Source organism: Mustelus asterias, chromosome 4 (genome assembly GCF_964213995.1).
Source record: "Mustelus asterias chromosome 4, sMusAst1.hap1.1, whole genome shotgun sequence".
Lineage (NCBI taxonomy): Eukaryota > Metazoa > Chordata > Chondrichthyes > Carcharhiniformes > Triakidae > Mustelus > Mustelus asterias.
Genome location: NC_135804.1, coordinates 99,602,965 through 99,615,556, shown reverse-complemented (window position 1 = coordinate 99,615,556; position 12,592 = coordinate 99,602,965). Strand labels below are relative to the sequence as shown.

The window sequence follows — 12,592 nt, the reverse complement described above, 5'->3', positions numbered from 1 at the left end:
TGGTCATCACACTACCAGAAGGATGTGGACGCTTTAGAGAGGGAACAAAAAAGATTTACCAGGAGGTTGCCTGTTTTGGAGGGCATTAGCTATGAGGAGAGGTTGGAGAAACTTGGTTTGTTCTCATTGGAACGACAGAGGTTGAGGGGCGATCTGATAGAAGTTTATAAAATTATGAGAGGCATGGACAGAAGCTTTTTCCCAGGGTGGAAGAGTCAATTACTCGGGGGCACAGCTTTAAGGTGCAAAGGGCAAGGTTTAAAGGAGATGCACGAGGCAGATGTTTTACACAGAGGGTGGTGAGTGCCTGGAACTCGTTGCCAGAGGAGGTAGTGGAAGTGGATATGGTAGTGACTTTTAAGGGGCGTCTTGACAAATACATGAATAGGATGGAAATAGAGAAATATGTTCCCCGGAAGGGTAGGGGTTTTAGTTAAGTTGGGCAGCATGTTCGGTGCAGGCTTGGAGGGCCGAAGGGCCTGTTCCTGTGCTGTAATTTTCTTTGTTCTAACACAAAGTCAGTACTGAAGAGACGACACATGCATCACTTTGGAAAATTGATACTGAACAGCAGCTGATAACTCACATACGGCATAACCAAATTTGCTTTTGCTCTTTACACAATGAGTGGTTAGGATTTGGGATGCACTGCCTGATAGGATGATGGATAGAGATGCAATACTTGCCTTGAAAAGTGAACGGGATAATTACTAGAAGGAGAAAAAAATGCAAAGATCTGGGGAAAGAACAGTAATTGATTCTAATTGGATTATTCTCCAAAAGAGTTAGCACAGACTTGATGGAGTGAATGGCTTCCTTCTGTGCTGTACTATTGTACGATTCTATGATGTAAATGGATCAGGGACTGTATGCACTGTATCACTAATGTTGATAACCTCAATCAGGCAAACCGTCAATGCAATAGCAGGATCTCATCAATGCTTCCCCTGGGGTTATGGAAGTTTTGAGATCTAAACAAAGATGGGATTTTTCTTTGGGAAATATAGCAGAAAAGTTTGGAACTGCGTGCTGGGGCAAATTTAGACAGCTCAGATATACAGCATTCTCTACCTACACAAATCTGTGGACATTGTATGTCCATTTTGGTACTCACAGCACCAGTAATCCTGTGTTATCAGAACTTTTTGCATTAATGGCACTTAGTCTTGCCTCAGAAAGTTTACATTACAGGACAGCAATAAAAAACATGGACTTCAGTGAGGCCTTTGACAAGGTCCCTCATGGCAGACTGGTGCAGAAGGTGAAGTCGCATGGGATCAGAGGTGAGCTGGCAAGATGGATACAAAACTGGCTCGATCAAAGAAGACAGAGGGTAGCAGTGGAAGGGTGTGTTTCTGAATGGAGGGCTGTGACAAGTGGCGTTCCTCAGGGATCAGTGCTGGGACCTTTGCTGTTTGTAATATCTATAAATGATTTGGAGGAAAATGTCTCTGGTTTGATTAGTAAGTTTGCGGACGACACAAAGGTTGGTGGATTTGCGGATAGCGATGAGGACCATCAGAGGATACAGCAGGATATAGATCGGTTGGAGACTTGGGCCGAGAGATGCTGGAAATCTGAAATAAAATCAGAAAATGCAGGAAAACCTCAGCAGGTCTGGCAGCATCTGTGCAGTGAGAAACAGGGTAATGTTTTGAGTCTATATCACTTCTTCAAGTGATTACAGGGCAGACTCAGAATATACAAGATGCACATTTGCCACTAAAGGTAACGGGTCTACTGCATCACATAAAGATTTTAAATATACTTCCCACTTTTATACTCCTTCTTCCTGATGAGTAAATAGCACATTAGATACTTCAAATCCTGTCTTTCAGCAGAAAAATAAAGCATCAGTTATTGTTTGTAATTCTCTGCAAATACTAAACAACTAAAGCAATGGCAGTTCTATCACTTTATGCAGTCAACTGCTGCATTAAGTGGAAGAACAAAACAATAATCTCCTTACACTGTTATCTCCTTGCATGAACTAGCTGTTCAGATATTGGTGTTTGTTGTGTTCTACCCTGTGCTTGTTCTGTAATAAGTTGCAGCTCTCCCTCATCCAAACACATGTTAGTGCTTGCATGGGGGCGGCACGGTGGCACAGTGGTTAGCACTGCTGCCTCACAGCGCCAGGGACCTGAGTTCGATTCCCAGCTTGGGTCTGTGTGGAGTTTGTACATTCTCCCTGTGTCTGCATGGGTTTCCTCCCACAGTCCAAAGATGTACAGATGAGGTGAATTGTCCATGCTAAATTCTCCCTCAGTGTACCTGAACAGGCACCAGAGTGTGGCGACGAGGGGATTTTCACAGTAACTTCATTGCAGTGTAAATGTAAGCTTACTTGTGACTAATAAATAATCTTTAAAACTTTTATGACTAATCAGGGCTTCAAAAATTCTTTAAATTGAAGATGAATGGAATTACATCTTGAGCCTGTAAAAATCCACCTGGTTCACTAATGTCCTTTAAGGAAGGAAATCTGCTATCCTTACCTGCTCTTGCGAACATGTGACTCCAGACCCACTGCAATGTGGTTGACTTTTAACTGTCTTCTGAAATGGCCCATCATGCCACTCAGTTGTGTCAAACTACCACAAAGTCTAAAAGGCATGAAACTGGACTGACCAGTCCACATCGACCTAGGCACCGGATATGACAATTGCACACTGCCTTGTCGATTCTGCAAAGTCCTCCTTTATAACATCTGGAGGCTTGTGACAAGATTGGAAGAGCTGTCCCATAAACTAGTCAAGGCACATAGTCATACAGAATAATACCTCACAAACAATGTATCAGACACCACCTTCGACATCTCTTGGTTATGTCCTTGCCACTGAAAGGTCAAACTCACCTGAGTTGGCGGCACAATGGCATACAGTTTGGAGGGTGTTGCTCTTGGAATCCTCAACATCAACTCTGGGCCCCATGACATCTTATGACATTGGTCAAACCTCCTCTGATTACCATCTACTGTACCGCTGCAGCTGATGAATCAGTACTCCCCCAAGGATGTTGACAGTGGGGGATTCAGTGATGGTTACACCATTGAATGTTAAGGGGCGGTGGTTAGAGTGTCTCTTATTGGTGATGGTCATTGCCTGGCATTTGTGTGGCATGAATATTATTTGCCACTTGTCAAGCATTGAGGGTGGTAAGGACACAGAATGTACACTGGGCAGGGGACTTCAATGTCCATCTGCAAGAGTGCCTTGGCAGTACCATTACTGACTGAGCTGGCCAAGTTCTAAAGGACATAGTTGATAGACTGGGTCTGCAGCAGGTGGTTAGGGGGCCAACAGAGAGAAAAACCTACTTGACCTCATCCTTACCAACCTGCCTGCCACAGATGCATTTGTCCATGACAGCATTGGAAGGAGTGACCACTGTAAAGTCCTTGTGAAGATGAAGTCCTCACACTGAGGATATCCTCAATCAGGTTGGGTTGCACTACCACCGAGCTAAATTGGATACATTTCAAACAGATCTAGCAACTCAAAACTAGACATCAATGAGGCACTGTGGACCATCAGCAGCAGCAGAATTGTGCAGAGCCATAACCTGGAATCTCATGATCTGGCATATTCCCCCTCTCCACCATTACTATCAACCCTGGTTCAATGAAGAGTGCAGGGGGCATGCTAGGCATACCTAAAAATGAGTTGTCAACCTGACCAAGGTATGACACAGGACAACCTGCATACCAAACAGCAGAAGCAGCATGCAATAGACAGATCTAAGCAATCCCACAATCAACAGATCATATCTAAGCTCTGCAGTCCTGCCACATGCAATCATGAACGGTGGTGGACAATTAAACAACTAACTTGAGGAGGAAACTCCACAAGTATCTCCATGTTCACTGATGAAGGAACCCAGCATATCAGTGAAAAAGATGAATTGAAACAATTGCAACAATCTTCAGCCAGAGGTGCCCAGTGAATGATGTATCTCAGCCTTCTCCTGAGGGCCCCAGCATTACAAATGTCAGTCTTCAGCCAATTTGATTCAATTTACATGATATCAAGAAATGGCTAGAGGCACTGGACACTGCAAAGGCTATGGGTCCTGACAACATTCCAGCACTACTACCGAAGACTTGTGCTGCACAACATGCTGCGCCCCCAGCCAAGCTGTTCCAGTACGGTGACAACACTGGCATCTAATCAGAAATGTAAAAAAATTGCTCAAGTATGTCCTGTACACAAAAAGCAGAACAAATCCAGCTTGACCAATTACTGCACCATCAGTCTACTCTCACTCAACAGCAAAGTGATTTAAGGTTTCAACAACACTGTTGTCAAGCAACACTTACTTAGAAATAACCTGCTCAAAGAAGCTCAGTTTGGGTTCTGCCAGGGCCACTTAGCTCCTGACCTCATTACTGCCTTGGTCCAAACATGGATAAAAGTGCTGAATCCAAGAGGTGAAGTGAAGTGAGCATTTGACCAAGTATGGCAGCATCTGGCAAAACTAGAGTCAATGAGAATCAAGGGGAAAACTCTCTACTGGTTGGAGTCATACCTAGCACAAAGGAAGATGGCTGGAGTTGTTGGACATCAATCATCTCAGTTCAGGGCATCACTGCAAGAAGTCCATGGGGCGGCACGGTAGCACAGTGGTTAGCACTGCTGCTTCACAGCTCCAGGGTCCCGGGTTCGATTCCCGGCTCGGGTCACTGTCTGTGTGGAGTTTGCACATTCTCCTCGTGTCTGCGTGGGTTTCCTCCGGGTGCTCCGGTTTCCTCCCACAGTCCAAAGATGTGTGGGTTAGGTTGATTGGCCAGGTTAAAAATTGTCCCTTAGAGTCCTGGGATGCGTAGGTTAGAGGGATTAGCGGGTAAAATATGTGGGGGTAGGGCCTGGGTGGGATTGTGGTCGGTGCAGACTCGATGGGCCGAATGGCCTCCTTCTGCACTGTAGGGTTTCTATGTTTCTATGTTTCTATGAGTTAGGCCCAATCATCTGCAACTGCTTCATCAATGATCTTCCCTTGATCATAAAGTTAGAACGGGATGTTCAGTGATGACTGCATTATTTTCAGCTCCATTTGCAGACCCTCAGACATTGAAGGAATCTGTGTCCAAATGCGGCAAACCTGGACAACATGCAGATGCATGGGAATGCCACCACCTGAAAGTTTTTCTCCAAGCCACACACCATCCTGGCTTGAAACTATATTGCTGTCATAACTTCACTGTCGCTGGGTCAAAGCTCTGGAACTTTCTAACAGCACTGTGGTTGTTCCCAAACCACAACGATTGCAGCAAACCTGGACAACATTCAGGCTTGGGCTGATAATTGGCAAGGTTCAAGAAGTGGTTCACCACCGTCTTCTCAAGGGCAATTAGGGATGGGCAACAAGTGCTGGGCGAGCCAGCAGCATCCAGAAAGAATACAAATAAAAGGTTCTTGTTGCTTAAATGTAGCGCACAATAGCGTCCTTCACTCTCAATTTCATGCACATGCTTGGGTCTCCTTACATCATATGTAATATCAGTCACAGTCTCTCTATTAAATCTAAGTCTTATCATGCTTGTTGATGAAGCCAAGATCATAAAATCTGTATCATTAGATCTTTATCCTGAAATAGTTTGCTCACTACATGATGAATTTTCATACAGTTTTTATTTTGAGGCTATCTTCTCCTCGCTTCACCATAATACAATAATCATGGCATAGGAACTTCCCTATCTGCAACTACTCCCACCTGCCAAGTAACAAATCATCCTGACTTTGACATATATTGCCATTCCTTGTTGCTGGTCCAGAATCCTGGAACTCCCTCTTTTACAGCATTGTGAGTGCACCTACAAACATGGACTTCAATGGTTCAAGAAGGTGGCATAATCACCCTCTCAAGGGAATTAAGGATGGGCAATAAGTAATAAAAATTCAACAAGGTTTCACTTCCTTTGTGAGACATACTGATATTTCCACATCTTGTAGTTTCTCCATTACAATGATTCCAGCTCTACATAGGAACATAACATTCCTTGGGCATTTACATGGCCACCCCCAAGTGAAAAATTAAATTTTGCTTTTAAGAAACAATTCTTTTCCCTTGAAAGTATTTTTGGAAACAACAGAAAAAACTGTTTTTCCATGGATCTAACCTCCCTTTTCTACATGTCTTGATTAGCAATTACAATCAATGCTGCGTAGGAAGCATTAGCCTGTAATTTTTTCAAAGTCTCCAAAATTATATTCTGTCACTGAGGTCTGTCGCAAATCACATTATTACAATCTCAAAATTTAACATTTTTAATTTAAATTTTTAATATTAAACACTCCATTATTAATGCTTCTGTTCAGCCAATCTCGGCAGTAATTGAGTCAGTACAATAGGACAGAAGGGTTGTCATTTCACAGCTCTACTTTCAAACCCTGAGGACAAGGTCAAACTGAGCAAGAATTTTCGTCTGCAACATGCAAGTCTCTTTCACATTCTGTGCGATGGTCTTGAAGCAGCAGCATAATTCCTGTACTCTTAATTCTTCTCTCCTTGTTTACATTTGCACCTGCTATAATTCTGTCAGACATCAGGCAGAGGTGAAACTAAGGAAGCCAATGGCAGTTAATAAGACATATGGGACTCATTACCATCCAAACAAAGTTAGTCAAGCAGTTTATATTTCTAAGTACAGCTAACAGTGAGAGAACTGTGCACATGCCAATGGCTGTAGATTTACAGCATAGAAGTGACTTTAGAACACAGCACTCTCTTAGCCAATTCATCATTAAGGTATGAAGGAGCATGTAACTCAGAGAGACTATTCCAGCTGCAGTTACTCTCCAGGTGAGTCGGGTAATTATATGAAATCAAAGTGATTTCAGTAAATCCACGTGATGGCAGTCGGACTACTGCGTTGGAACATTGCCCAGGAGCTCCAGATTCCCTATCACAGCCTTACAAAAGAAGTTATACAACATTGGGCAGAATCTTGCAGAGGCAATGGGGGTCTTGGCCATCGGCTTGGGAGCCGATGAGACCCGCACGTTGTCACTTTTCAGGAAGGCCTGCTGCGTCTTGTGCCATTTAAGCATTTAGCAGCTTAGCAGCAGGTCAATGCCAGGATCAAGGATGTCAGAGGATAGAAATCCCACCCACTGAGGGCTGTTGACCAATCAGAGACCAGCAACTCATCTGTACCACTGAGGAGGAGTTGGCTGCTGCTGGTACTGCACTCACCTACAAGCTTGGATTGAGGAAGAAGCCAAGTACAGCTAAATAATGGTGAGAAAGGGGACACAAGATGGGGGAGGCTCACTGCAGCCAAACCCTTCCTGATACCAGATCCCCTATTCCGGTACTGAATGCCTTTCAATGAGCAACCTCACAGCTCCAGGAGCCCACAAGCAAACATGCCATGGTGAGCCCCCCCCCCGTCTACTGCTGATTTAATATCAGAGGCAGCAGGATGAGGCCCTTAAGTGGTCATGGCCTCAGCTGGTGGCAGGGTTGAGAGACCATCTATAGACAATCCTGCCATGAACTTAATAGGGGTACAGGTGAGAAGGGGGCAGGATCCCGACCATTTCCATGGGGGGGGAGAGCACAAGATTTACCTGTTACGTATATTGTAAATTGTGTCAAGCTGACACAAGTTAAAAATCTGTAATCAAGTGAAATTTGTGGCAGGATTTTTCTTTTCTCCTTTTAAAAAGCCCAATGTTAGTTTTATAGCCTTAGTCATATATTCTAACAGTTATTTTTCCACGATCCAAAGGCTGGGAGAATACAAGAGCTCAATTTAATGAGCTAATTGCCATTAAAGGGTTTTCTCTTTTTTGACCTTGTGCATTGCTACATTGCCAGAGATTGTGCTTATATTATACTCCATTTCACAGGGACCGATGACTTCATCATCTTCAGTGCTGAACATGAGGGAAATATCCAGTGAGTTTCTAAAAACATATGCTACAATTTCACTAAATATGCTTTCCTGTAAAGGCAGTACAAGCCTCAGGGAAGAATACCAATCTTTAACACTACCAGAACTAATTTAACACATAGCTATGTCCTACTCTTTTAGGTCCCACTCCCACATACTGATCAATGCTCATTAAGGTTTATCCACAGTACCTGCCCACCCTAATCATGGCCCAGTCAGTAGCGGCTGCTCTTTGTAGCAATCCTGGAGGTTATACATTCTCTTTTCCTGCAGCAAGCCCTCCCTGCTGTTAATCGCTTCACCTTAGCAGCGCAACCAAGGTGAAAATTTCATTATGCGAGCAAACTGCTGTCACAAATTGGCAACCCAGCACTTAGACTGGGATACTGACAAGACGCCCCACCCTCATTTCTTCAACAGCTCAGTACTCAGCAACAACAGCAGACTGCAACCAGGACGACAAATCTGTCGGATAAATTGAAAACGTGCTGCAAAAGGAGAGTCAGATGAGTTGTCACTGATGTTTACGGAAAACTTCACATCCTTCAAACTGATTTTCTTCTGGCATTAAATCACCTGAAATTACTTTAGAACGATGCACCAGATGTTCAAAATATTCAGGCGAAATTCATTTTATAAACATTAACCCACTCAGAAGTTCTGTACAACATTTTTAGCACTTCTCTCACAATTTAGATATCACAACAAAACCACAAATGACAGGATACACATCTTTCAACTACATTGTGTGTTCAAGCAGTTGTGCAATTGAAATTAAAGATGTAAAATCCATCTCCCTCTGGATATGTTTTAATCTCTTTCCTGGTGCGGGCATTAAGCCTTTCCCAGCGTGTGATAGACCCTGTATCTCTGTTCTGACGCATTTACAATATTTCCCAGTATATATTTTACAATATAAATTTGCATTTCTCTACCACCTTTAAAATAGTAAATGTCCAAGGCACTTTTATCAAGTCAGAGTACATGCCGAGGAGTCGGATGAGAAGAATTGAGGTAGGTGGCCAGAGGTGCAGTCGAATCTTTACACTTTGTAAATGGGGACAGAGATAACTAAGAAAGCAGTTTCGTAAGGAAGTGCCAGAGAAGGCACTGATGCCTGAAGGATCTGCCACCAGCGATGATAAGTACAATGTTGGGGTGGGGCGGGTCAGGGAATGCAGTGAATAAAAGAGCAGAGACTAAAGAGCAGAGGGTGCATGGTAGGAGTTGGTTTTAGAAGTAAGATAGAGGGAGGTTATGAAGGGATCTGGAAGATGATGAAAATGCAGAATTAAGGAACTGGGAAACACTGTTGATTTTTAAAGATAAGACTGCATAGCAGTATTTTGGGTAGGACAGGATATAGGTGGCAGGGTTTTGCCTAATCTAGAGTTAATGTAGGATGAACCATGGAGGCAATGCACTGACAGGATCAGCCTGCATGAATAACTGAGGAGAATGGGAATTGGGGCAACAATATGAGGAATGGGTTCAGTCTTAATAATGTTGGAGACAATTCTGAGTTATCCACAATAACGTTGGATAAGTTATACAACAAAGCGTTGCTCATGTGATCAAGGAGTCAATGGTATGGGGCAAAGGTTTAAAAGATTGTCATCAATATGTATTCTGGTTACACATCTGCAAATAACACTACTAAATTTTAACATATTGACCAAGAACAGGAGTGAATGTAGGATGGAAATTTGTGTCACTGCTAGAATAACTAAATGAGGGTTTAAGTGAAACCCCCACAGGGGTATATTTCCTACACTGGGAGAAAGGAAGAGAATGAAGTGCAGGATGAACTGTATAGAATGCAGCAGAGGGATCAAGAAGGACAGGAAGAAATAGCACATCATGGCTGTAATCAGCAAAGGTGTGACCACCATGGTATTGAGATATAAATCAGACTAAAGGAATTTCAAATGGGAATAAAGAGAGACGTGTGCACCGAGCAGCATTTGATATGGAGCAGTTTGTTGGAAGAGAGGTCAGGGTGATCTTTTCTGAGCAAGGAGGTGGTGATAGCAGCTTTCAAGCACAAGGATACAATGCCTGAGGATGAGTGATACTGAGTCTGTACCTGGTGCAGGTACTGAGTGTTTTGCAGATTATTTCCAAATCTCTCCTTCCTGATGGAGTGTACACCATTCTCTCCTCCTCCTGGTTGAGATGTTGGATATCACCTGTGACACTACTGCAACACATACCCAAATGATTGGCCTAAGTACTGTTGAAAATTAATACTTCAGTGAGTGGCCTTGCGATGCCAGATTTTCACTCTGCAAGTGGTCAGTTGGGCATAAAGACTAACTAGCTCGGACTCTGGCAGTGATCCTGAGAGTTAAATCCTTGTGCAGAGAAGGGTAGGGTTGGTGGGAAGAGTGGGGTAGGGCAAATGGAAGGGGGGCAGCAAAGACCACTAGTGGCCCGCAGTTTTTCTGGAGAGCTGCTCTCCTCCTCATTAAGGTAAATCGAAAAATGGTTTACTTACCTTGTCGTCAGCAGCCTCCACAGATCGCTTTAAGAACCACAGGTTAAGCCATTGTAGAACCTGAGACATTGCTGGGAGTTGGTGCAATGTCAGTCCAGTTTTGACCAATTTCAGGACAAGGTCCTTAAATAGACTTTAAGTCCTAATTAACATATTGCCTGAGATAATGGGCCTGAATTTGACTCTGTAAATAAATGGGTTTTGAGTGAGTTAAAATTTCATCCAATATTTCTCAGGTAGCTTTGTGTCACAGAATATAGCTCCATGAAAATAGACCCTTTATTTTCCATGTGAGAAATAGATGAAACAAAGTCCAATTTCATTCGGAATGTTTGGCAGTTTATTGATTGTATTTGCACCAAGAGACTTAGAGATTGAGTATTTACCTCCATCCAGAAAGGAAACCTACATCAATACACTGACCAATCTAGAAACGCTTTGAATCTCTCTCTCTCTGGAGATTTTGATTGTTCCCCAGTATGGGGTCCTCTCTGTGTCCAATGAGCTATTCTCTGGTATAGGATTGGTCTTATTGGTTGGACTACTATAATAAACAAAATGTATGACATCAAGTGCATGAAAACAGTGTAAAATACATCAAACTCTAATCAAAAGACACACACACACACATTGGCTGTATCTTGCGGTTTCCATTTGATTAACTGCAGTTTGATGACGAAAGTTGCTGCTTGCGTTGAGAATACATGCTCGCTGCTCCCCATGTGATACCAGGTTTCTACCTACCTCCTTTTCTACATATTTTCTTGTTGGGTTTTCTTGTGCATTCCTTCGATATTCTTTTTACTGTAAAATGAATAAAATACTGCAAAATAACATGAGGCTCCATCAGACACAGTAGGAGCATGCAATCACGACCGTCTCACTCCCCCTCCCCACCTACACACACACACACCCACACACCCACACACACACACGAGAGAGACCTGTTTGCAGAAATATTCAGTCTTCCCAGGGCACAGCTGGTCGATGCTGTTGGAGCTGTCAATGCAGTACCACTCCAATTTGAGAATGTGCAGAATATTTAACTGGGCATCATGACCCCCGCTCCACTGTACCCTCCTCCACCTCTTGGTGAGGCAGACCATACAATAACCTTTTAGAATTCAGGCAGAAACTGCCTCACATAAAAAAGACCCATTTTTCAAATGATTCTACGACTGAAGAATAAACATTGCATGTCCCCTCAGAAATTCCTATTAAGAGCCTTATTTGAAATGTGAACCTGTCTTTCCCTTTTCTTAGATGCTCATGGCTCTGCTGTGCATTTCCAACATTTCTTGTTTTTATTTTAGATCAATTGTTCGCAGGTTTTTCTTATCCCAGTCCTTGGGGAAGAACTATTGTGGTTTCTGTTCCTTAACAGAGGCACATGTAAAGATTTACTCTGATCTGAAAGGATGCATTTACAATTTTACCAGTAATATCAAACAAAAAAGTCTTCACAAATACCTTCATGATATTGTAACATGAAAACAGTAAGGTTCTTCTTCCTCCAGTCCTGGTTACATGTTGTGATATGCTGAGTTTCATCAGTTTGTCTGTCACGGATGGTGCATGGTATTGGTCTGTGTGGAATCCCAGTAGTATTACCATCACCTAAACAGTGTTATCTGCTGCTCGTCCTACTGAGGACAGTGATGTCCAGGAATCCTAAACCTTTTATTAGAGTTTTATTTGCACTTCAGTCCCACACTCCTATTCTACGGGCACCTGGTGTAGAGAGGGGTGGGGAAGGAGATGAACATTCTCATAAACCTGCTCCAAACGTGCTGTGGTGAACCATAGATGGTTACCACTATGGGTACTGAACCATAGATGGTTATCACTATGGGTATTTGTACATATGTTACTCTTGTTACTGTTGGGGTTAGGGTTGGGGTGTTCCACCTGTTAGCATTGTTCTGTGGTACACTCCGGTTGGCTCCGCCTTCCTATAGGAGTATAAAGGTCACTGCACTTCCTAGTGACCCTTTAGTCTGGGATTGTATTGTTAAGCAGTATGCTCTATTCTTGCTGCGAATAAAAGCCTTTATTCCCGGGTACGACCTAGCCTCCCGAGTGGATTAATCGCGCATCACTTGCCAAAAGTAAAAAAATCCTAACCCAAGTGAGACACATTATTCAAGCCATACAACCTCAAGATTCTGCCCTACAATCTGTCCAAGTACTTCAAAATG

At 43.1% G+C, this 12,592-nt stretch overlaps 1 protein-coding gene across 14 annotated transcripts in view; it reads right to left on the bottom strand.

Annotated features, from left to right (window-relative positions):
• nlgn3a (neuroligin 3a) overlaps positions 1 to 12,592 on the bottom strand; it is a 189,837-nt gene that overhangs the window by 172,474 nt on the left and 4,771 nt on the right. For 2 of the 14 annotated variants that reach the window (XM_078211438.1, XM_078211442.1), the window contains exon 2: positions 11,139 to 11,198. The exons of 11 other annotated variants lie outside the window; for them this stretch is intronic. In XM_078211438.1, coding sequence (XP_078067564.1) covers positions 11,139 to 11,198 — 60 coding nt within the window. Of the gene's footprint in view, positions 1 to 7,864; positions 7,873 to 11,138; positions 11,199 to 12,592 lie in introns of all 14 variants that reach the window. One more of the 14 variants, XM_078211451.1, reaches the window with a different exon arrangement.